The sequence below is a fragment of the Lissotriton vulgaris genome, chromosome 4_1 (assembly GCF_964263255.1).
Source record: "Lissotriton vulgaris chromosome 4_1, aLisVul1.2, whole genome shotgun sequence".
NCBI classification, from domain to species: domain Eukaryota; kingdom Metazoa; phylum Chordata; class Amphibia; order Caudata; family Salamandridae; genus Lissotriton; species Lissotriton vulgaris.
In genome coordinates, this window is record NC_141691.1 from 698,372,838 (window position 1) to 698,399,648 (window position 26,811).

General features: G+C 42.1%; 1 protein-coding gene across 1 annotated transcript in view; it reads left to right on the forward strand.

Moving 5' to 3' along the window:
• Window positions 1-26,811, forward strand: part of C4_1H6orf52 (chromosome 4_1 C6orf52 homolog) — a 328,083-nt gene that overhangs the window by 147,402 nt on the left and 153,870 nt on the right. Inside the window, exons 4-5 of the mRNA XM_086964993.1 lie at window positions 9,833-9,885; window positions 14,900-15,031. Of these exons, the coding sequence (XP_086821119.1) occupies window positions 9,833-9,885; window positions 14,900-15,031 (185 nt within the window). The remainder of the gene's footprint in view (window positions 1-9,832; window positions 9,886-14,899; window positions 15,032-26,811) is intronic.

The following is a 26,811-nucleotide window of genomic DNA, read 5'->3' on the forward strand; positions in this document are numbered from 1 at the left end:
CCGAGTTCTGATATATATATATATATATATATATATATATTCATTCCACCGAAACGCGTCTGAGCAACTAATTGGTGAATAAAACCTTTTCTACTTTGGAGTATACACGGAGTCAGCGCCTTCTTTGTGAAGTTAAAGTTGGACTGGTGTTCGATCGATATATATATAATCAGAAATTAATTAACAGGGAACTGATTTACATGATCTTAAAACCTATTTTGTATTTCCTCCTAGCATACCACATACTCGATAAAAATCTGGAAACTGCATAATTCTACACGCCTCCAGATGTCTGGTATCTCCTAAGCGACTACATACTGGAATTATCCACCTAGCCCTACTGTAGGTTGCGCAGAAAATAGCATATGGGCTACGGTTTCCTTTTCATGGCTACAAGTTGGGCATCCCATTGCAGCTAGATCTATTGGCTCTGCCCAACTTGAGGTGAATGTGCAAAGTACAAGTGTCGAAAGTACATATAAAGTTTCCTGTCCAGGATCGGCTCTATATCGTGTAAAAGGGGGTTCTGTGCTATACGTATCCATTATCGTTATAAAAGCACCTATAAATTTACAATATGTTGATTAAGTTAAGAATTTATTCAATACATGGTTGTATGAATTTTTCTTTTGTTGCTGTCAGGAACAGCTCCAATTTACCACAGTCCCATTCTTTTTTGGCGAGCTTTAATACTTTATTATAACCCGCTCTACTGTGTTGGATGTCCCCTCTATCCTTAGTATTTAAGCTAGCATCTGTTATCTAGGGAGGGAGAAATTGGGACTGGGGCTTCACTCGTTGTTAAGCCCAGTGAAAGATCTAATGCGTTATGGTCTCTGTTTATTCTTCTGGTAACACTCTGGTCCAAAACATAGGGTCATAATCTAATATCCACCAAGATGTAGTCTATTAAACTCGGACTAGATGCTCTATTAAAGGTGGGATTCCCAGCCTTGTTTGAGTTTGTCTTGCCATTGCATGCTTGAATGCCCTTATTCAAAGATAACACATTCATTTGAATTGCTAGGGCAGACCATGTTTTAATAGGTTGGAGAATAAGATTGGGGACAGCTGAAAGTCTGTCTTCTGAATGGCAAGTTCAGCAAGAAATATCTAGTGGCTCCAACTGTCAATTAAAATCACCACCTACTATTTTAACAACTGCTGGGGTAATCTCGCCATGTGGGATGCAAGAAGACTTAGTTGGGGTGATTCCTGTTAAATAGCTGCGGGTGTCAAATATACATTATGCTAAGAATAAGACCAGCAGGAAATGTAATAATCACACACATGATGTAATTGGATAACTCCTCTCCCTTCAACACCGATCAGCCACCATGCGTGCCTACCCTAGCCAACAGGCCCCCAGAAGGTCTGCCCTAAGCCCCTGTTATGGCAGCTATGCCATGAGAAACATACCTCGGTCAGTCTGAGAGAGCAGCACCAAGTTTCTTGAAAAAGACATATGTCATACTGATCATTGAAAGATTCCCAATCCGAGTTACCAAGTTTGAGTCCAAAACCCGCGACATTCCATGAAACTACCTTCAGGGTGAGTTTTCGCCCAATGATGTCACTAGCAATGGACTCAACCTTACTAACTGCTAATGCATTCGTGGATAATCTCCTCTCTGTAAGTTCAATCTTAGTGGCATCTACTCCAATTGCTGTCTGGAGCATACGATCAATTGAAGTAGACTGTGCCAGTAGGCTTGTTTGCGAGACTTGAGCTTCCCCCCCACAAATCCCCCCCACCCCAGTGCACTTTTGTTTCCCCGTGATTCACAGTTGAAATGCAGACCGGAATCTGACCAAGATAAGTCCCTAAACCAAGTCAGGCAGTTTTAATATAGAGGAACATGGTGTTTCAAGGAATGTTCAACATTAAAATAGAGCCCACTCACCCTACTAGGCTTGGCGCTGACCTCTGGTGCCTCTAATGTCCAAAGAAAGAGGGGTGGGCCAGACTAGCCTCAGTCGGGCTTCGTCCGGGATGCCTTTTCAGGTTAAAGGTGCTCCAGAGCCTGTCAATAAGCTTGCCTGTCGGGGAGCCTGGCGGTTGTAGTTCCCACCCCAAACCAGTAGGGACAAGCAAAGTCCAGGTGGCAGTAGGAACAACAACAGCTATGTGCTCAAGTGCTGTTTTTTTACCATCAGCACAGCTATCTCCGGGATAGTCAAGCGAAAACAACCATCTCAGCCCGTCTCATACTGGTGGTAGGTGGTGCTTTTGGTATGTTTTTATTTTTGAAGTCTTCACTGTCCAGTAGGAACTCCTCCGAGTCTCTGTTCTGCCTGCCAGCGGCAGAATATCCTCAAAAAGAAACCCCAAATTACCTGGCTGCTTTGTACAGATAATAGGTGCTATAAACACCAAAAGTTTGTGTTTCCACCATTCAGAAATTATGCCCTAGTGCACCTTTTCCCAGTGTGGCATGAAGGAAATATCTTGTGTCCCTATGCTGTGTTTGTACCGCCTCACCACCCCCACCAAAATGAGTGGTGCCCCCGGCACTTGCCTCTGGCCACGCCCCGTCTCCTGGTTCTTGGTGGTGGGAACCAGGGGTCCTCTCCACTTCCTAGACCTCCAGGTATGTGAGCCATGTATTGGAGCTTTCGGGCTCCCGGTTTCCCTGCTGCCTCTCCCTCGAGGGTGTAGTTGATGACTTCCCTCATTCCTCCGCTCCCTCCGAAATGTCTGGTCAGGGATCCAGTGTTTTGCCTAGTTCTCTACTGCATATGCTCATGAGCCATTCACATAGATTCAGCTAACCCGGGTGGCAAGTCGCAGAGAACCTTGCTTCCTCTGGGCAATCACAATTCCCAAGAATGTAATACTTCTGAATCTTCGATACATCAACCCTTAGTTCCAATCCGAACTACTACTATTCGTCTGATCGACTGGATGGTGAAGTAATACTTCAATTAGAGTAGACAGAATATATACGTTATTAAATATTGAGACTCGAGATGGAATGTATGTGTTTTTAAATGGTAATAGACTTGAGGCAATATTTTATAAACTCTATTATTTCACTGAGTTTATAAGTCATTTAGTTTGATTTTAAGAAATTGTCATTGATTGGTTTTATTTGTAGTCTGAGAGATTATACCTCTTTCATTTTATTATTGGCTAGTGTGCTTTACTGAGACCTCTACTTTATCTCTCCAAGTGGAATGCCACTGGGAAGCCTCATTTCTATTAGAGAAGACGTCTGTTATGTTCATATATGTATGATGCACCTTTGTATGGCGTAAACCTTGAAAGTGTAAATAGTTCTACTCTCAAGATTTCTCTTGTTGTTACATTTATGTACTTGTAATAAAGAAATAATGCAGGAATTTTAGATAAGTATCCTTTAATACTCAAAGTGCTCAATGGTATGTCATCCAGTAGGTTCAGCATCCAAGGAACAACTGTCCTTTACAAATGTGCACATCAAGATGACATGTACATTCTGCATTCTAACTATGACCTAAGCAGGCACATGCACAAGGAATGAAAACAAATACATTTAAGAAATGCAAACACAACACATCCCCCTTTTCCTAACAACAGAATAAAAAAACAAAAACAAAACAAAAAGAAAAGAATAACATTAAAACACTATGCTAAATATAAGAACATAGTAAAGATACATGCACAGGTGTCTATAACCATCACAAGAAAATATAATTGATAGATAGATTTTACTTATTACTAATAATGTAATCTTTTAGCCAAGAAGGCACCACCCTCTTCCTTGAGGAATGACGACACGAAACAGAATTATCTCCCTCAAAATCAGATACCTCATCTTGTGGAACAGTAATTTGGCCCTCAGAAACACCACCAGATGAAGAACCTTCAGAAACACTACTAGTTGAAACTACATTTCCACTACCAGAAGGAATTACATTCCCCATTTCACTATCACTATCATTAGAAAAACCTGGATTGTCTTGCAAATCATCATCCTTTGACGCAGAACTTTCCACATCCAAATCCTCTGGTTTCCAAATAGTATTAGAACTCCTTGGTCTACACTTCGCAATTCTGTTAAGATTCCATACCTTTCCATTATCAAGCTTCACAGAGTTCTTCAAAATTTCAACCACCTAAAAAAGGCTCTGAGAACTGGGAATCACCTTTTAGGACCTTAACAGGTTTCTTAATACAAATCCAATCTCCAACCTCAATTTGAACCTCCTTTGAACCACGCTTCAAATCATGATACATTTTGCTTTTTTCTTGTACTTTCTCCATGCGTGCTTTAACCAACTCTCTAGACCATGGTTCTACATCACTGGAAAACAACCAAGCAGGAATAGGTTTAGAACATGGATTCCTACCTTTCATTACCACAAATGGAGAAATACCTGTGGAAACATTACTAGTGATCCGGTAATTCCAAACCACCTTTCCAATTTGTGTTGGCCAATCTAAATTATTACTTAATGACAACTGAATAGTATTTTTCAAAACTCTATTAAATCTTTCAACAACACCATTCCCACTAGGATTATACAATGATGTTGTTCTATGGGTAATACCCAATTTTTTAAAATACGCTTTAGCCCTCAATGATAAAAACTGAACTCCATTATCCGTGAGGATGCAAGAAGGAATCCCTTCAGCTACAAAAGTCTCATCAAGAAAAGAAAGAACTGAATCAGTGTCTGCCTTCTCAACCACTTTAATAACAGGCCATTTAGAGAAAAGATCCATAAGAGCAATCAAAAAATGATGAGAACCGTCATGTTCCTGAATAGGACCCATAATGTCCGCTGCAACGCATTCCTAAGGATTATCGGGAAAAGAACTCTCTAACATTGGAGGACGAAAAGTATGTAAGGTCTTATCTGAAGAAGCACACATAACACAATTCCTCACAACTTTCTCTATTTGAGAATCACAACCAGGCCACCAAAATAAATTTTTAACCAATGACTTGGATCTCACGATTCCTGGATGACCCTCATGACAGAGTTCAATAATTCCCTCACGTAAACCTACAGGAGGAATTATCCTTTCGCCGCTTAAAAGTGTACCTTTCTCAACAGAAAGTTCTGACCTAACTTCCCAAAACGGTCTAATAGCATCATCTAACAAATCCTTTTTAAGTGGCCACCCATTAACAGTATATGAAATAATCTTTTGTAAATTGCTGTCTGTGGAATACTCATTATTCCACTCCTCTTTACTAAAAGCCGAAAGACCCTCATCATGAACAAAAGCGACATGTAACTCATTCCACTCATTATCATCATACTCTTCCAACATAACTGGCATCCTAGACAAAAAATCTGCAATTACGTTACTTTTGCCAGGAACGTAAATAATCTTGTAAATAAAGTTTTGTAACCTCATTGAAATCCTAGCCAATCTTGTAGATGCATTGATTACTCCTTCTGTTGTTAAGATCTTCACCAAGGGTTTATGATCACTACGCAAAGTACACATTTTCCCCCAAACAAAAGATTTGAAATGTTCCAACGCCCAAGCACCTGCTAAGGCTTCCCTTTCTATTATTGGATACTTTTCTTCACAAGGGGATAACGATTTTGAAGCGTAAGCAATCACCTTATCAATACCATTCTTATCCACCTGAGCTAAAACAGCTCCAAGGCCCTTATTACTAGCATCTGTTGTAATTACGCTCTCTAGAGATGGGTCAAAACTATGTAGTGCAGTGGCCTTGGCAATAGCTTCTTTTATATTCTTAAAATCCAAATCACAAAATTTGGACCACTCAAATTTAACGTTCTTTTTCAGGAGTTGCCGAATGTTGTAAGTTATATTTGCAAAATTAGGTACATACTTAGAGCAAAATTCCGCCATTCCTAAAAAGGATCTAACGTCATCTTTACATGTAGGAACAAGAGCTTCTGAAAAGGAAGAAACCAAAGAGGGTTTAGGCCTTACACCCTGCTCGTCAATAACATGGCCAAGGTATGTCACACTCTTTTGTGCGAATTTGCACTTAGAATGTTCCACCGTAAGGCCTTTACTTTCAAGAATACCCAAAACATTTTTCAATCTCAACAGATGTTCATCATCGTCACTTCCAAAAACAAGGATGTCATCTTGGAAAAATCTGACTCCCTTTTCTTCTTTAAAAAGTTGATACATTAATCGCTGAAAAACAGCGGCCGTCGAAGCTAAGCCAAAAGGCATTCGTTTATATTGGAAGCAACCGAATGGTGTAACAAAAGATGTGAATTTCATTGATTCTGGACACAAGGAAATTTGGTGCTACGCCGACGATAGGTCTATCGTCGAAAACCACCACGCATCACCTAAACTAGAAACCATTTCATTAATCTTTGGAAGTGGGAACTTGTCAACCACTTTCGATTGGCTCAATAATATTGTTAGAAACTAACTTATCAAGCTATTTACTCACTTCATCCCTCACTAAAATGGGAACATTTCTACATTTATGTACCTTAGGACAAGCGTCCTCTTTAATTATGATTTCCTAAATTCTTACTAAAAACTTTTGGAAATTCATGCAAAATTTCATTAGTAACTTTAGTACTATCATCCACAACTAAGACCTGCTCACGGCTGTTTGGATCGAGAATGATGTGCAATTGCTTCTGGTCGAACCACCCTAAAACTGGTGGTCCCTTCTTAGCAAGATATAACTTTTCTCTGCATTCTCTACCCTTGAATTTAAACACAAACCAACGGAAACCAAGGATAGTAATAGGTTCCCCCATATAACCTTCTGGATGAATATCAGATAACAATAACTTTTCACCAACTCGTTGGACGAAAGAAGCTTTCCACATATCTTCATTAATAATTGTATAGGGCGAACCAGAGTCTGTATAGATCTTAACATCAACACCACCAATGTTCATCAAACAAATAGGGTTTTTTATAACATCTTCATCACAGATCTTTAAAACTAGCTTATCATGTAAATTCATAACTAAATTATCCTCCAAATCTTTTTTAAAATCTTCATCCACATCGATTTCATTCACACACTTAACTTTACTTTTTTTCCTGTTACACGCTTTTGTCAAATGACCTTTTAACCCACAATTGGAGCATTTTGCTTTTAAGCCAGGACATCCTTTAAAGTCTGCTAAATGCTCCAAACTATTGCACCTAAAACACTTAAGTCTGGAATTTGATGAAGTCTGCAAATGTTTGGCATAAAAGGGTCTACTTGCATAGACAGTACTTTTGGAGTTATAATTAAATTTCCTTCTATCAACAGCATTCACCTTCCCAACCACTTTATTAGTAAGAGAACTATTATCTTGTTTAATTACATTTGCACACCTACCAGACATTTCTGCCTTACGTGCAATAGCCAGAATATCGTCTAATGGAGAATCTCCATTAATCCATAGTCTATCTTGTATGGAAGAATTGTCAGAGTGCATAACAATTTGGTCCCTAATAAGTTCTTCTTGTAACACACCAAATTTACAATCCAATGACAATTTTTTAAGGTCGGCAAGGTAACGATCAATATTCTCATCTTTGGTCTGTTTCCTTGAGAAAAAATTGTACCTAGTTACACCTATACACACTTTAGGGGCAAAGTAAGTATCTAAATGCAGTAAAGCTAAGGCATAAACATTTAAATCCCCTGTAAAAGAAGGTTTAGTCATAGTTTCATATACTTTCAATCCAACAGGACCTAAAGAATGTAATAGAAGTCTTTTTTTTTTGAGCATGTGACATTTTGCCTTCTTCATCTAAAGCATCAATATAGTTACAGAAATAAGGTTCCATTCTAACCATTTGAGTGGAGGTTCAGTGCTAGAAATCCAAAATGCTTGAGGGGCACTAATATTGTAATTAGGTTGAGTCATAGTGGAAATATCAGTTATAAATAGTTTCAAGTTCACCTTATTAATCAAAAGCTAATGACTTCTGTATATATCTCACATGAATTTCAACGAATAAATATGAGTTATTAATCTTGTAAATACCTCACTTAAGTCTTGGATTGCAGAGGAGAGAAAATCACTGTTAAAAATACGAAGGAAAAATAAATAAATCAACAAACGTATTACAAATAACAGTAATAATAGAATAATATTGGAAACAGTTTTCAAAAGGTGTGCGAATCACCGAAAACGGTATCGCACGAAGAATGTTGGTAACGTCGGTCTACCTCGAAGACTTCACGAAAACTTCAACCAAACTTCACCAAAATGGCCGCCAAATGCGTGCAGCGTAAAACGTCACACGCAAGCGTACCCAGAATGCATCCTTTTATTTCGAAGTCGTCCTCCGTCAGAGTTAATTCAGAGCTGACTCCGTCAGAGTTCCGAAGTCGAACCTGGAGGTAATTTTTTTTAAAATATGGTGCGTGCTGGTGCGCGCTGGTAACGGGGGGTTTAAACGGTGTATTCGAATAAAATCCAAATGGAACAAGTCCTAATCGTGCTGCTTCAAATCCAAAATTACCGTTTTTTTTCAAAAAAATTGGTTTTTCACAAACCGGATCCTACCCGCTTCCAATTTGAAAGTTAAAGTGTGAAAGCGATAGATCAAACTTACCACAACCAGAGCACAACACCAGAATTAAGGAAAATGCATTCAAATAGCGGTGAAAGCGTTTCCGAAGGAGTTTTAATTAGCGTGAATTTAAGGCTCTTCCTCTGAATTCTTTAGAGTACCTCAATTAATTAATCCATTCCGAAAAAGCCGCAATCCAAATAAAACGATTATGAATCCAAGTTGCTCACGTAGGTTCTGCTCTTCGAATCCCGTCGCCAGTGTAATAAAGAAATAATGCAGGAATTGTAGAGCTCAATGGTATGTCATCCAGTAGGTTCAGCATCCAATGAACAACTGTCCTTTACAAATGATGCACATCAAGATGACATGTACATTCTACATTCTAACTAGGACCTAAGCAGGCACATGCACAAGGAATGAAAACAAATACATTTAAGAAATGCAAACACAACAGCACTCCATTTGTCTATTTTGCTACATCTTTGTTTCAGTATACTTCTATGGACTGTAGCACAGAGAATAACAAAAATGAAATGACTAAATGAGGGATCGAAAATAATGTATAGGATTAGAGATAAATGTATATTTATAATTCAAGAGGGCAGCATTCAGGATTGGTATATGTATTTGAAATTAGAATGCGTTTGCTTGGTCTGTCCTTGTGTTAAAAGGTATGTTTTGTGTACTGTGGGTCTTGAATGTCTGAACTTGGACAGGCTCAAAGCCCCCACAATTCTTTGCAAAACTACATTGTTACTTTTGGAAGGGGTATTTAGAGAACAACTTAGTTCACACAAATCATTTTAGCTTTGCCATCCACATGAGCACTAGAATGATGTTAAGGGTAATGGCAAATTACAGTTACAAAAACAGTAAATTACATTACTTGCTTGATCACCCTGTTGCTTAACAGTGCTTTCCCACTTGAGCTATAGGATGTACCTGTATTTTTATAACTACATTGGTTTATCTGTATCTTTATTATGCCCTCCCCATTTATTAAGAGCTGGTGTATTAGAAGTGATCCATGACTACTAAATATTACTTTAGCATCCACTGCTGTTTTCATACTCAATCTGCCATTTGTCTTCCTTTAATATAAACTGCAATAATACAATTGAATATAATATGTAGTAGTATTATGCTGGAAAATAAATTGGAAGGACCCATGTTATTTTCTGTTCAAAATTTCAAAAAAAGTAGAACATATCTTACCAAATGCTTTGCCTTAGTTTTTGTTGATTCACACCCATGTGATTTGTTACTTTGAATACCACTGGTAATAGGTGTTCATTAGTACCATTTATGTTTGACAGGGGGGGTTACTTTTTAAAATTATCCATTTATTTCTTTTTCCAGCTGAAGAAGTTTAAGCTAAACTTCTCAACCTATCATAAGAAGCATGAACTAACGTAAGTGCCATGTGATGATGCCAACCGCTTTTGAGTGGTTATTTGCATGTTATTGACTGCTTGTGTTTAATGTCAGGAATCCATTAGTACTAATTCATGTGTGATTATTACCAATACATTTCACAGACTCTGTTCCCTTGCTGTGTTTTTTCATAGTGATTTTTGTTCGAGTTAAATACGCTCATTTGTCCTATTTATGAAAAAAATCACATTGTTGCAGTAAATGTAACGCACATTTAACAAATCCAATTAAATACATGGCTATGCTGAATGAAGTATGTTGGAAAAAACATAATACTCTACAGTCACTATTGTAATTGAATTTATATAGCGCTTGCTACCCCTGACAAGGCTTCAAAATGTATTTTGTCGAGTAGCACGCTACTCCGGAACCCAAAAAAGAGCAATGGTGGATTAGTATATAGAAATAGGAGTTCATTTGAGTGGTGGACATGCGAGTCTGTTGTTGGATTGAGTAGGATAATGGAGGGATAGAAAAGGGAAGAGTCTAGAAAGTATGTATTTGGGAGATCATAGTAAGATGAGGTTTGGGATGCGTAAAGGATAGATGGAGGAGGGAAGTCTCTCTAGAAAGGGATTAGGAGATCATAGTAGTAAAATGAGGTTTGGTCAAAGGCGGGATTTGTGAGGGAAGAGTTTAGAGAGAGTTGTTTTGGGAAATCACAATAGTAAAAGGGGGCTTTGGGTGAGACAAGGAGGGGTAAAGGAAGGGAGAGTCTGGCAGGGGTTATTTTGGAGATCATAGTCGGGGAATGAGGTATAGGATGAGACAGTAGTGCATTTGAGAGAGTCAGTTAAAAAATATATATTATTTGTTGTACTGTAGGAGTAAAGCGACAAACACAGTTATATAACCACACAGAAAGGGTATTCATGTATAAAGAGACAACACATAGAGATTCAAAGTTGTGTTGCATAAACTCAGACCTCCAAGTGCTGCAATTGAAGTCAATTCATCTGGGCATTTTGATAACAATTTTTTTTAAATGTATTTAATTTTATCTTTTCCTCAGCACTTCAATAGTGAAGCCATGACAATATTTGCATACTGTGACAAACAGAACAGAGATTCACCATCATCCAATAAAACAATCCATATAAAAACTATGCAGTGACCCACAGACCCGTCCACAAAGAAACAAATACATCCAGATACATATATATATAATCAAATGCCACACTTCCAAAAGACTTGCATACCTGTACATCAGGTTTACCAAGTGCCTAATCTTTTTACAGTGTCTTTATCAACTTCATAAGGATGAATGATCGGTGGAGGCCAAAAGGCAGCTCCTTAATATCACAGGGGAGGAGACGTGGCCTTGTTAAACCAAGATCTGACTGGCCCTGCCTAAGCACAGTATTGCACGGAGATCGGGAGCCATCAATTCAACCCCATATCTGTTAGAGAGGGTCTCGTACAGACTGTGTAGAGTGTCTTGGCAATGCGTTGTACCCTGATTTTATGTCCAATATGATGTACTCCGTTACAATTGTATTTGTAACTCTGGTGTACACAAGAATGTACTGCTCAAGTTCTCTACATATGACCGCTTGTTGACAATGCTTGTATCTTGTACAATTTGTAAGAACGTCTCCTTTGACTGACTGACTGAATACTGAACTCAATTCCACCATCTTGATCAGAAACACAAATTTCAGTAACTAAACCCTCTTGCATTTAGTGTTTACAAGCACTACTAAATATTGCTTCCTTCCTCCACTATCTGTTAAGAAATATGCACACTTATGTGCTCAGTGCCTAACTGACCACTGTGGAGATCTTTTCTGATGGAATAAATGTTTGCTGGCCGGTTTTGGTGCAAGAAAGATAATAGACCTACAACACAATACCTCCCAAAGGACAAATATTCTACTTCTCAACTACATCCTCACTGACTGCCCAAATGTTTCTTCCTTGCATGTTCTTGCAGGGCCAGTTTCAGTACCTGCTGGTGAGGCTTGGACATTTACGCTCTTTACCAAAACTGCTACTACCAATTGTCACTCTAAAACTATATTACAGTCTGACTTTTAATGCACTAGTGTTAAACATACATCCACAAAATACATTATTAATTACAAAAATACTTTACTGCCTCTGAAATCGAGAAGCACCATTTGATGAAAGAAAACCTTAACCTTTTAGAACTTCCTCAGACCTACACACAATGGACATGCAGGGATGTGGAATACCTATTGCCCTACTCCCATGACATATTGTTTGGGGTCAAGGGTAACACGTTTTATGTGTCTTTTGTCAGTGTGACAAGAGGCCCAACCCCCTGCAGCAGAAACCCTTTGGCTGCCAGTTTGCAGTATCACATTATGGATCAGGGAAGGGCACTGTCTGCAGTTAAGGTAATATTTTTGGCCATATGTTAATGCTTTTCAAACTTTTATTTATGGTACATTAATTGAACACCTTTATTAAGGCGAGCGCTTTAAGTAAATTTTGTAAGTTCTGACTGTATGACTGACAGTGGTTCCAGTATAAAAATGTGTACACACGTTTTCAAAGTGTAGCAATATGAGGCTAAGTATAATGCTCTCAGAATGCTCTCTGGTTTGATGCAAATATTTGCAGAATCTGAAAGCAAGATTGATGATTCTTTCCTATAAAACAAAATGTTCATACAAAACGGAAAGCTGGAAAAAATCATTTAGCTAAACAACTGTAACATTTCAGATACCATTTCTTTGCAGCATCATTTAGTAACATGTTGATGCATGCTAGTATTTCCCAACAATATTCATAAATCAGTCTAACCAGTTTCAATAAGATTATGGTAAACAAAAATAAACGAGCATGGGCAATGCCAGTAGGTCTGAAATTGGTAGTCCGCTATTTAGTTTTGTCAATGTGTGAATTGTTTTGACATGGCTTTTGTAAAACCTTATTGGTGTGGGAGCTGCTGGGCCTTCAATGTTATAACAAACATTGGCAAAAGCAAAAAATATTTTTGGTCTCAAAAAGCACTCACTGCCACAGTAGTTACTGGCACTGAACAAAACTATTTTGTGTACCAATATGCTCCTTGTGAAAGAGCAGAATGCTATCACTCACAGTGAAGCCAGCCGATACAAAGAGAGAGAGAGAGAGAGACAGAATTTTAGTAAACGCAAAAGGTCATGGTCAACGCCAGACCAAATTAGGGTCCCAATTATTAAAGAAAGTCTCAAAAATACACCCATGGGAAATGTATTTGCATTAAGTGCAGCTATATGGCTTTCATGAATTCTCAAGAATTTACAGAAGTAGGACAAGAAATAGTACTTCTAGAAAATATTTGTGAACTGCATTTTAGCACGAGCAAATATGTATGTGTAGATTTGCTTATGCGAAAATCTGAGTGTTTGCAGGCTCACTTTCCCACCAACCACTTTTTTCTCAACTCTGGAAGAAGGTCTGCCATTGTCGGTAGTACATTTCCAACATCTCTAAGTATGTGAAAAGATTAGAGAAGAGTTGTTGAAAACCCTTAAAACATGCAAGTTAGGTTTACACAGACTCAAAAGGGCATTCTAACCCTGTAACTATTGCTTACCTCTACCTTCAGCCCCAGTATTCACATTTGCAGAAATGTGGCAACATAAGGGGAGTTGTAAGTATTCAAATACTACTATGGTGTGAGCCCTGGCATTATCAGAGCTCTTGTATAATGAGATTGCTGCCATAATTTGCCGCCGCACTACATGGCACCAAAGGGACTAGTGGATTTATTTACAGGACAAGTAGATTTAAGAAGCAACCTACCCCATGGACAAATAGATATTTTATTGAATTCCACACCCCTGGGCATGGAACCAGTACACAAATTAAGCATTATTTTCTCCAAGATGTAGTTAATCTAGAACAAAATTACCACTTAGTTCAAAAAGCTACGAGCCAATTTTTTTCCCAACACTCCACCAACTGCAAAAATATCCACACTCTGCTTCATCTTTCTGCCCATTTTTTGTACTGTGCCTTTAGTCTCTTTAATTACTTGACACCGTTAATCACCCTGTACGTGGTCCCTGCCTCTTTGGCTGAAGATTATTCTAGAATTCTCGCTACCTTTATAATCCAATTATTCACCTCTTTTGATCATGGTAATTAAATACATTGTTCTTCTGGAGCCTGTTGCTCATCTCGCAGTTAAACGAATGCTGTGTAGGGGGAACAAAAGATTGCCTGCACCTAAAATGAGTATTCCTCAAAACTAAGAACATCATGGTGGAACTAAATCTGTTAAGAGACCAGAGGAGTCTAGATTATCTGCTAAATATAGCATAGACTTATTGTCTCCAGCACACGACAGCAGGTCATATTAGGCTTCTTTTTGGCAGAGGCCAACTCTTCTCACCAGAAAGTAAATTTTTGAAAACTCTTGACCTATCTGAAACTTAAAAAGTACATGCTGGCTGCCACAACAACAATCCAAGGACAATTCCTTTTTTTAGCAATCATTTGCTGTTATTAGCTAATAAATCTCTGTATCAAAAGACCCCAGAAAGGTTTCCCTGCATTGATATAATTCAAAGCACCCAGAATATAAAATCCTTGCCCCATGTGTGCTACATTTCTGTCCCTAGTAATCTGATTCAGAATAGCCACAAAAGCCATTATTAAGCCAACATACCTTACCTCCGACATCTTTGGTGCTTAAAATCCATAGGTTTCTTGTTAATCTTATGGTAATTGACTAGAAGCAAAAGCAGGGTCCTGTTAAAATGTAGCCAATATATTTGTTTAGTGGGGTGGACCTTGAAGAAATGCTAAATATTAAGATAATACTTAACCATTGCTTTGTAAATATGGCGTTGTTGTTTCCTAAAGGAAATGTGAAGTATGGTATCGATGTGTAGCGAATAACAACATGTTCAGTAAATTTACCTCTAAGCTGTTCATCACTGCTGTACTTAGTTGTGTGAAGATGATGTTTTACTTTTATGAACATGATTCTTTTAAGCTTTACTTAGTCTGATTCTGTCTCTGCAATCCTTTTAGACCAGATTATTCAATATTCGTAGGTGACCTGAGTCCTGAAGTGGATGACTTCCAGCTGTATTACTTCTTTTTAAGCAAATACCCTTCATGCAGAGGTGGCAAAGTTGTCACAGACACTCTAGGGAACTCCAGGTAATTATTACTAGGCAAGATTGACCTTAGACATGTATGCGCTTTTGCTCTGTTTTTCAACATATTGATGCATTTGTTTTCAGATTAACTTTTGTTATACAGGTTTATTATTCAGTGATTGAATTCTCCGGTACAAGTTAATGTAGTACTAACAGCTATTTAATGCAGAATCTTATTGTATCAAATAGGTGCTGTTACCGCTCAGTCTTTACTCGTGAAATGTTGTCCATACCCTATTCCTATGCTTGGCTCCTTTTTCTGGCCCAATTCGCTCATCACATTACTTGTTTTTCCTTTGTTTTAGGATTGCTGACTAACACATTTTACCTAATAGTTTGAAAAGTATAGTAATTCATGATTCGCAATCCTATATGTGCACTTAATTCTATCAGTAATAATGTGATTTTGACCTCGAGTTACAGTCCAGGAAATTCTGCCAATGTTGTGGAATTTTTCTTTAAGCAGATATGTTCTTTGTGGTGAGTTTCGAAGTGTCCCAGTGTTAGTCTATTGTTGAAAGCTGGAGAATACCCACAAACCCATGTTTGCTGTTTGTCACAACCGTTGCAGATATTTACTCATCCCCGGAACAGCTGTTACCAGGGTGGAAGTGGAGGGGGAATCCTTGTAAAATCAAGGTTTAGAATTGGGGTTGTATCCATGGGGACAAAATACTATCTTACAAAGAGATCATTGACTTCCCTGTCAAATCTTCACTTGCTGAAATGTATGCCAATCTCTATTTTCCAGTTTGGGCTGGACTGTTCCCATGAGGCACAGGGTCAAGGCTAATTTGCATAAAGCCATGTCTGAACTGGGGTGGTTTGGTGAGCCAAATAACGATGGATTAAACCCAGATCTGTGACTGGGGGTGAATGTTTTGCCATTGTGCAACATTCCGTCCATCATCTTGTGTGTTTTGTTGTTCACCCTATGTGGGAAGGGTATGCCCAGACGTGGGTCCTGTGCTCACTACGCCACTGGAGTCAAGCTATCCTGGCTGAAGACGGCTGATAGCCAGAAACCGGTCCTAGAATACTTGATTCTGGTCCAGGGAAGACATGGCTTGGCAGTTCAGGCTGGACTGTTCCCATGAGGCACAGGGTCAAGGCTGATTTGCACATGGCCATGTCTGAACTGGGGTGGATTGGTGAGCAAAATAACGATGGATTACACCCAGATCTGTGACTGGGGGTGAATGTTTTGCGATTGTGCAACATTCTGTCATTCATCTTGTGTGTTTTGCAATTTCTATTTTCCAGCATGCCTACACCACCCTTTTGGGAATATTCAACCTCCCAGGTAAGCTGAAAACAAAATGACACAATGTGGTACCGCACTTCACCCCACCAACACACTCCAAAGGCCAAAGAGGAGTTGGCCTAACGGCTAGGGCGGTCGACCTCGAATCTGGGGAACTGGGTTCAAGTCTCGACAACGACGCTGAACATCCTGTGATTCTGGGCAAATCAGTTAATCTCCCCGTACCTAACAAAAATGAATGTGTCCTCATGTAACGCAACTGATGCTATGTAAAGCGCTCTGATACCAGATACCTTCGTGTCAAGTGCGCGCTATATAAAACTGTGTAAAAAAAAAAATCCACAACCTTATTTTCTCAACATCACCAACAATCTAATGCAGACCACTGGACTGGACCGAACACCTTGCCGTCCCTGTCTACCAGCCCTGTGTCTCACCAGCAGACCAAGGTCTACCTGGAAGAGAATATCAATTCTTAATTTCCTACAAATATTTCTTCAGTGACAACATTATGATGGAACTCCTCTGTCTCCCAGCCAACTCAACGTCTGATGCCACCACCCTTCTAATTTATTTCAACACATTTTTGGAACACTACGTCCGCATCAGTGCTCCAACTAAAGCATTCAAGTGCAAGCCAAAACCTTAAGCACCTTGGTCTTTTAAATGCTTGCTGATAATAAATGCTTCATCCGCAGAAGAAAAGAAATCTGAAGAAACGCGAAACTCACAATAACCTCATCATAATGTAGTCCCTCTGTGCAAAACACAGACAGCTCATCACATCAAACAAACCAAAGTACTACCCAAAGACCATCAACCAAGCCACCAAAAGACTCTTGACACACTCTCCACATACAAGTGCAATGCCATCACCCACTTCTTCAGTGAAGTAATTCAGAAGACCCAACAGTAAATCGGCAACATCAAGCCTGCTACTCCTCATAACCTAACATAACATCCACTCCTTCCTTAGAATCCCTCAATGGCCAGCCTTCAAAATCTCGACAATGTACTCAAATCACCTAAAAAGCCACTTCATATGAATGTGTCTTGTCTTTATCCGTCATTAAAGCTCTCCAGGGAAGCTCTCTCCCCTCCTGCTCACCTTTGTCAGTGCTGCGCTCTCTCATATTTCTAGAAGCTCTCAAGAACGGCCCGGTCCTCCCACTCCCAAAGAAATCTACGCTATACTCTGATGATCTTGGCAACTACAGACCTATCACTCGTATACCCTTGCTTGGCAAAGAAAACGCGGTCTACGCTTAACTCCAAGATTGCACTGCAGCACAGCACTGCTACCATACACATCATAGGCAAGAGTGCTCTTGACCATAAATGATGATGATGACCCCTGTCTCCAGATATTGCTGGACCTCTCTGGTGCCCACGATGCAGTTGATCATTCCAGTCTCATCCATACCCTGGAATTTTGAATGGGATTAACTGGTTCTCCTACTTTTCCAACAACACCTGGTTGTTCACATGGGCACCTCTGTTCCCTCTATGTTTAGTCCCATGTAGCTGTTTCCACAGGTAACAGCATCAGAATTCACCAAAATGCTGATCCTCATTTCTACTTGAAAGTTTCTGCTCCAGACATCTAGCACCTCAAAAACTGCCTACACACCATCCAAATCTGAAATCCCAGCGCCTACCTTAAGCTCGACCCCATCAAGACTGATTTCCTGTTACCAGCCAATGACAGCTAGCAAGAAATAGTACAAACCTGGCTCATTGATTTAAAAGTTGATGTCTTCCAAGCCCAACCTCACCCTTACGGAGCACTTTGCCCAAAGAACTGTCCCCTTGGTAGCCAGTTCTCTTTTCTAAAGAAAGTAGCGTGTTTCTTCCAGAAAGCAACTTCAGAACTGCTCTTCAAGATGGCATTAACCTTGTCCCATGGCCTTCCAGACTCTATGTTGGTTCTACTTTAGGGCATCCTCCACACAAAAGCACATCTGATACAGGGCCTGAAGAAATATGATCACATCTCCCCCACTCTGAAGAAACTCCACTGTCTCCCTTTGACAGCCCTCACAATCTTGAAAACGGCTTCATCGTTTACAGATCCATTGCAACCAGCACACTTGCTTTATCTCTGGTGGCGCCCAGCACACCTGCAGTCAGAACACCATCAGACTGTAAACTACGAAATTTAAAAAAGAAAAAAAAACAAGGCGGCAGGCCTTTTTCTGCTCTGCATCCAGAATCTAAAACAACATCCCTTTGTCCTTCAGGACCATCTCAGTGCTGCTCCAGTTCAAGAAAGATTTGAAGGCACTCTATAAAGAACACCCATCTTGATGCAGTAACAGTACACATCTGCTCCAAGAATCCATTTCTCCTTTATCACTAGTTGACTGTATGTTTGCCTTTGACCCTGTACAGTGCTCCGTTGCCTTTTGACTAGGTTTGCGCAATTCAAATATTGCATCCTTGTGTGTGTGTGTATATATATGTATATACACACACACACACACACATATTCGAGGATATACATGCATCATGCAAGTGTTTAACAAAGTTTAAACAAATATTCAGACACATCTTGTTCCTATTCTAAACAAGTAATCAGATTGATAGTAAAATCCAACAAGTGTTTCATCCCAGGCAGAACTTCTAAAGTCTGTGAAGTGTATGCATACATAACCATCTTCATTGCTCGTATTTATAGCTGCAGGGTCTTCAGGTTCCGACGGGAGCTTTGAAACTGCAGATCGGCAAAGTTGCTGTTGGTGCCTGTTTGCACAGGGTGGTCACTCCTTGAACACAAGAGAGATGTCTTCCAATCAGAATGGAATGTTGAAGGTCCAAGATCTGTCTTTTGATGATTCCACCAGGATAATCTAAAGCCCCAGGGACACAGCTCCTATACTTATACTAAGGATGGGGGCTGGATTACAGAACTAGGTCCCTCCTGTGGGTGGACCTGAGAAGTGGGTGGTTACACCCCTTTCCCTTTGTCCAGTTTCGCACCAAAGCTGGGGCTGGAGTGCCCCAGCAACTGGTTTGAACGGGGCTATGCATGGAGCACCTCGTGTGCCCCAGGCAGTGTCTAGATCCATTCACTGAATGCAGCCCTCCCTGCCCCAATGCACAAAAACCCTGTCTGGTCAAGGTTAGTTTAATGACCCTGCTTTTGGGGGGTGAGTGGGTTGTGTAAGAGAGTAGGGTCTGCTTCCTATGGTCACTACATGCTAATCCTCCCAGCGTATACATTATCAGTTATATCTTTTCAAATATAACTGACAGTGGAAGACACCTCAAAAAAGCAGGTGGATACATCAAGAGTGCAAGCTCTGAGAGAAAGACATTCTAGGAATATCGCAATTGAACCTGTGCAGCAGGACCGAGAATACAGTAAAACTATGGCTGAAAAAGAATTAACTGACACTAAGACACAAACTCTAATGAAGGTATACATTGCCATGGGGACTGGGATGTACACAGGCACTGAGAAATAGACTTGATGGACCATTCACAGTGAGACAGGAGGCCCCCAGAAAGTGAGTTAGAGAGAATTTCATCAGGACAGAAAATTATGTACAATGTAAGGGAATGCCACACAACCCATGGAATGGAATGCAATGACTTGTGGAAAGAGTATATTTTGCATGAAATACAAGGGGACAAGGATTAGACAGATATTTGTTCAGGGTAACAAATACAGTACATTTCATGACCTAACCAGTTTACACCACTGTTCCCTCCAACTGCTCCACTTTATACACACCATAACACCTCATTTGTTCTCTGTAATACATCCTGATTCTAGGTCCCAAGTTTCAAAATAACCTCATTATCCAGTATTAGGGGTGTCTTTCATAGATTCACATGCCTGAATCATTCCCCGTCGTCGAGACGGGAGCCTCCGGTACATAGAAAAGTAATGTCCTATAGATATACATAGAGAAAATAGGCCTAAGGGCCTCACCTTAGTAGCCTATCCTTGTCCTTATGTAAAAAGGACCATCTATGACCTCCCTCTAGAACCTTCCTGGCAGGAGCCTCAGTCCCTCAGATTTTCTACCGCACGTTGTGCTAGGGAGTCTCCAGCCTGAGTTCTCCTCAGGATCTCTTCAAAACCATCTACTTAACTTTTAAAAGTGGTTTCTTCATTCTACATCTTCAAGGATTACTTCAGCCGCTTATTTCTGCAGTAAGTGCTTTCTTTCTACTGCTTTCTACAATGTCTGAATCCCAGAAGAAAGCCCTTTTCAGGGCCTGCTCTTCATGTGGGAAGAAAAGGCTACATGTGGAGGATAAGCATGCCCTGTGCTTATATTGCCTTTATCCAGACCACGTCCCTAAAGACTGCAAAATATGTAGGTCTTTCCCCAACAAGACCTTAAGGGACAGGGAAGGTCGCCTGCTTATCTGGCTTGACAGGCTCAAGGAGAGAGACAATGTGGAATCTTCAGAGGGTAGCGTTTCAAGGACCTCAGAAGTCTCTCTAAAGAGGCCAAGGGTAGCTTCCCCTGGCCCCTCAGACACTCCTCCTAGGAAGGCACAAAAGAAGTCTTCAGAGGCAAGATCTACGACATCTTCAGTGTCTGCCAAAGATACCCAGACTTTTAAGAAGCCTGCTCAGTCATCTAGCAGGCATGCGCAAAGGATTACCACAGCGACAACCACTGTGTCGACGACGACAGCGTCGTCGGTTTCCCCATCGACGACGACAATTCCATCATCGTCGTCAGCAGGTAGACCTATTCCATCTATTATCCTGCTGAAACCGTCGTCGACGTCGAAAACCTCGTCGACGACGAAGATCACACCGTCGACGACGGTGTCGTCGATGAAGAGCCCACCATCGACGATCACGTTGACGACGAAGGCGTCGACGAGGGCATCGACGACGAAGGCTCCGACGACGAAGGCGTCGACGGCGAAGACGCCGCCGACGAAAGCTTCGACGACGGGCTCGCCGTCGACGAGAAATGACGCGCCGACGAGCGCACCGACGACGACCGCACCGACGTCGAGGACATCGTCGACGATCAAAATGCCGTCTACGGAGATACCGTCGACGAAGACCTTACCGTCGTCGAAGACACCGTCGACGGAAGACTCGTCGTCGACGCTGGCCTTTTCTGAGCCGTGGAAGAAGTCCAAGCTCGTAGAGATGTCGTCTCTAACGCTGCCACCGTCGACGACACCAGCGACGACAGCAGGGGCTTCTACAAAAGTTCTGCGTCTGGCAAGATTGCCAAGCAGCAAATTACGCCGGAAACAACGTCTCCGAGTAAAGTGCAAACGCAGTTACCTACAGAAATCTTCCAGAGTGAAGAATCTGAGGAAGAGGAACTCCTGGATCCAGCTACTTCCATTTCGGACCTTCATGTCAAATGCCAGAGCACAGACGAGGAACAGGAGGACATGACTTACCATGAACACTCTGTCCACACTAGTGTTCGAACGGAGGTCACCCCGATGGCATGCCTGCCGGTTTCTATTGTTAATGACCTGAATACCTTATCCAGGATTACAAGCAACGCTTCCCGGAAACACCGGCAACGGAAAGTGGGAGCCAGACGCCTACCATAAATAATCCAGCGTCAGCCCCAAAACAGTCTCGGCCTCTCCCTCAAGTCCGCCATGAGAGAGTCCAACCTCAGGTGGTAGTGTCATCAGATGAGGATGATGATGATGAACTGGAAGAAGGAGAAGTCCAGGAAATCCAGTCAGACCATGAAGAGGAGGAAGAGCATGTGACATCTTCCCCAGCTTCACCCCAACCACGCCAGGCAGATTCACCACCTGTGGATATTGGCGGTTTCCATAAAATTTTGGAAAGGGCGGCAAAGCGATTCCATATGGTTATGGAATCGACTGAAACTGAGTGCTTCTTACACGATTTCAAGGAGCAGACGCAGAAGACAACGAAGTCTATTCCAATAATAGAATTTCTATGGGACCAAGGCAAGAAACTAATGCAGACGCCAGCTTCTGTACCTGCGGTTGTCCCACGCCTGGACAAAAAATACAAAGCCCCACTTACAGCGGCAGCTTGCCTCAATGGGCACCCGAAACCAGATTCGGTGGTTACACAGGCGGCCCAAAAGAACTCCCGCAACCCTTTCTCTCCTCTGTCGGCCCTTCCGGACAAGGAAGGCAGGAAGTTGGACACGCTCGGTAAACGATTTACAACAACATCGGCCATGACCATCAAAGTGGCCAATTCCATAGCTCTGTTGAGGCGTTACAATCACCAACTCTGGGAAGATATAGTCCCCTATTTAGCGGAACTGCTTGATGTAGTGCAGGGAGAAGTCAAGGCACTGCTTACGGAGGGTCAAACCTCAGCAGCTGAAATCATTGACTGTGCCATTGATGCAGCCATGACAGGCTTTCGTCAACTTGCTGGAGCAGCAGTCCTACGCCGTCAAGGATGGCTTAAAGCAACGCCGTTCCGACAGGAGGTGCAGATGAAAGTGCTGGACATGCCCTTCGACGGCCAGCACCTTTTTGGGGACAAGATTGATGAGGTGCTGCAAACCATAAAGAAGGACACCGATACGGCCAGAGCACTGGGTACCTTGCAGGCACGGAACCAGTCCTTTCGAGGCAACAGATCTAGGGGACAATCCTCTTACAGAGGTTCCTATCAAAATAGGTCCTCGTATTCCTACCAAAATAAAAATCAATACCAACAGAAGCAGCAACAGAGTCGTCAGTCTTCTTACGGAAGGTCAAGCTTCAGGGGCATAAATCAGAAAAGGGGCACTGGCGGCCGCCAGTGACCAATTACTCCAGCCAGTCCAGCCACTCTATCCCTCATTGCAAATTGGAGGAAAATTGACCCATTTCCTCACCAATTGGCAGCTCATCACCACAGACCGGTGGGTTCTTCAATTAATAAGATTCGGCCATTCCCTGGAATTCACCACCATCCCTCCTACAATACCTCCCGCAGACTGCCACACAAACATCTACGCCCGCTTCTCCAGGAAATATCTGTGATGCTGAAGAAAGGAGCAATCGAACGAGTTCCATCATCTCTACGAGGAAAAGGCTTCTATTCCCGCTTCTTTCTTGTACGCAAGAAAGAGAAGAAATGAATGGAGGCCCATTCTGGACCTCCGAGCGCTCAACTCTTTCCTAAGAAGCCAATCGTTCAGGATGGTGACGATCCAAGAAATACTAGGCATGCTGGAAAAAGGAGATTTCATGACATCTTTGGATCTCCAAGATGCCTACTACCACATCCCCATCCTCAAGTGTCACAGAAAATTCCTGAGATTCGAAGTCGCAGGACAACATTACCAATTCAAGGTTCTGCCGTTTGGCCTCAAGTCCGCTCCGCGGTTTTTCACAAAGTGCCTTGCACCGGTGGCAGCTTTCCTGCGTCAAATGGGTCACCAAGTCTTCCCCTACCTCGACGACTGGCTTGTAAAGGCACCCTCAGCTACAGGCGTGACCGAATCCTCCAACGCCTGCACCAATCTTTTTCAACGGCTAGGGTTAACTCTCAATCTCGAGAAATCCTGCATGATCCCTACGAGAAACATTACCTTCCTCCGGGCAATCTTGAACACGGAGTGCGCAAGGGCATTCCCTTCGATGGAAAGAACAAACAAGATAATATCTCTGGCCACGGCTGTGGCGTCAAGGAATTCCTTAAAAGTTCGGACCTACAAGTCTCTCCTGGGCATGATGTCTTCTTGTATACTCCTCATCCCTCACTGCAGACTCAGGATGCACCCATTGCAAGAGGCCCTCACGAACCAATGGACACAGAGTACAGGTTCTTTCGAGGACATTGTAAAGATAACACCAAAAATATCCAAGAGTCTGGACTGGTGGAGGTGTTGCAAGAATCTATCTATAGGGCTGCCATTTCTACTTCCAGCAGCACCTCTGGTGATCACCACGGATGCCTCCCTGGAAGGCTGGGGCGCTGTCCTCCAAGACCTTCGGATAAGCGGCAAATGGACCACTCAGGAGAAACAGCTCCATATAAATCTTTTGGAACTGAGGGCTGTGTATCTGGCACTACAAGCCTTTTTACCACGCATCCAGAACTCCCAGGTGCTCGTCAAAATGGACAACACCACGACGATGCACTATCTCAACAAACAGGGAGGAACGCGTTCGCTCACTCTATCACGCGAATCGCAGAAGGTCTGGAACTGGCTGGTACTACATGGAATCACGCTCAGGGCGGACTATGTCCCGGGCAAGGACAATACCATTGCGGACGCCCTAAGCAGGCAAAGATCCCTCTCCCACGAGTGGGAACTGGACAAGAGCGCACTGGACCACATATTCTCAAAATGGGGAGTCCCAGGAATCGACCTGTTTGCCACCAGGGGGAACGCCAAATGCCCAAACTACGCAAGCTGGCATCCCCATCAAGGGTCACTCGGAAATGCTTTTTCCATCGGTTGGTTCAGCGTGTTTGCGTACGCTTTTCCTCCGTTTCCGATGATCCCAGGAGTCCTCAGGAAGATGAAGGCGGAGCCTTGTACCCTGATCCTAATTGCCCCGTTCTGGCCAAGGCAGCACTGGTTCTCGGATCTTCATCGCCTCTCCATCAGGACACCGATTCGTCTGCGGACCATGTCCAACGGGCAGGTACAACACCCGAACCTGCAATCGCTCAGGTTATCGGCCTGGCTCCTGAGGACAGAGAGTTCTGTAGCCTGAATATCCCGCAGGAATGCAGGGACGTGCTGGCAAAAGCGAGAGCAGACAGTACCAACAAAACATACTCTCTCAAATGGAAAAAATTCTGCATTTGGTGTTCAGAGCAAGGCCTGCGACCGCTGCATATCACACCCGAACAGATATTGCCATATCTGCTGCATTTGGCACAGTCAGGACTGGCGCATGCATCCATAAAGGTTCATCTGGCGGCTATCTCACGATTCACCAGAACTTTCACAGGACCATCTCTGTGGTCCAGTAGGCTTGTAAAGCAGTTCCTAAAGGGACTTTATAGATCCTTCCCGAGACCTCGGAAGGTCCCTCCGACATGGCATCTCAACTTAGTCCTCAACCAACTCATGAGGCATCCTTTTGAGCCCATTCATCGAGCATCCATCAAGTACATCTCATGGAAGACGGCTCTGTTACTCGCTCTAACATCTGCCAGGAGAGTAAGCGAGCTACAGGCTCTATCCATTCAAGAACCCTTCATGCAGTTCAAACAGGACAGGGTGGTGCTGAGACCTAATCCTAAGTTCATACCGAAAGTGCCTTCAGACTTTCATCTCAATGAACCGATAGTCCTTCGGTCTTTCTTTGCGAACCCTTCCACCGCAGCAGAAAGAACACTACATTCTTTGGACCACAAGCGGTGTCTAAAGTTCTACATAGACAAAACTAAGACTTTCAGAAAATCATCACAACCGTTTGTGGCCTACAGTAGACCAAGAATGGGTATGCCTCTCACGAAACAAAGCATCTCAAGGTGGATCTCCTCAGCGATAGCATTCTGCCATGACAAGGCCGGACGGCCTTTAAGTGATCATGTTACAGCGCATTTCACCAGGGCGATGTCCACATCAGCAGCACTGTTCGCTGGAGTGCCGATCTTGGACATATGCAGAGCGGCGACCTGGAAGTCACCGCACACTTTCTCCAGGCACTACTGCCTGGATATTGAACTTCAGAAGGATGCAGCATTGGGCCAAGCGGTGCTTTGCCATCTATTCTCGTGAGGTGAGCCTTCCAACATCCCGCCATCCGGGTATGCACATTTTTTGTCTTTATGATATTCTGCTTTATGCTATTGTTCCAATGTTGTATGATAATATGTGTATTATCTAACATGCCTGTATGGCAACATTACATCAGAAATGTGCATAATGTATTGCTGACTACTCTGATTCAGGCATGTGAATCTTTGAAAGACACCCCTAATACTGGATAAGGAATGCGTTACTTACCTGTAACAGCAGTTATCCAGTATTGGTGTCTTTCATAGATTCACATGCAACCCTCCCGCCTACCCTGGAAGGACTCACATCCCTCTCTAACTGTATTATGCCTACCTAGCTGGGTGCGTACGAATATCTGAGGGACTGAGGCTCCTGCCAGGAAGGTTCTAGAGGGAGGTCATAGCTGATTGGCTGGCTCTAAGAGTTTGGTCCTTTTTACATAAGGACAAGGATAGGCTACTAAGGTGAGGCCCTTAGGCCTATTTTCTCTATGTATGTCTATAAGACATTACTTTTCTATGTACCGGAGGCTCCCGTCGCGACGACTGGAAATGATTCAGGTATGTGAATCTATGAAAGACACCAATACTGGATAACTGCTGTTACAGGTAAGTAACGCATTTCATATTTGCCACTCTGAAACAGACTGAAAGTTCAACCACTAGACCCTTCCTCTATGGTCAATAGTTACTGTCAAACCTTGGTGGTGTAGCTTCCGCAAAAGTAAACTTAATCTGATTCTAGCTCATAGAACAATAATCCAGAAATGTATTTTTATCTCTATCATGTGCCCATATCTATTAATAAATGTGAATATTCTGATAGAGGTGTAGGACTCTCTTGTTCATT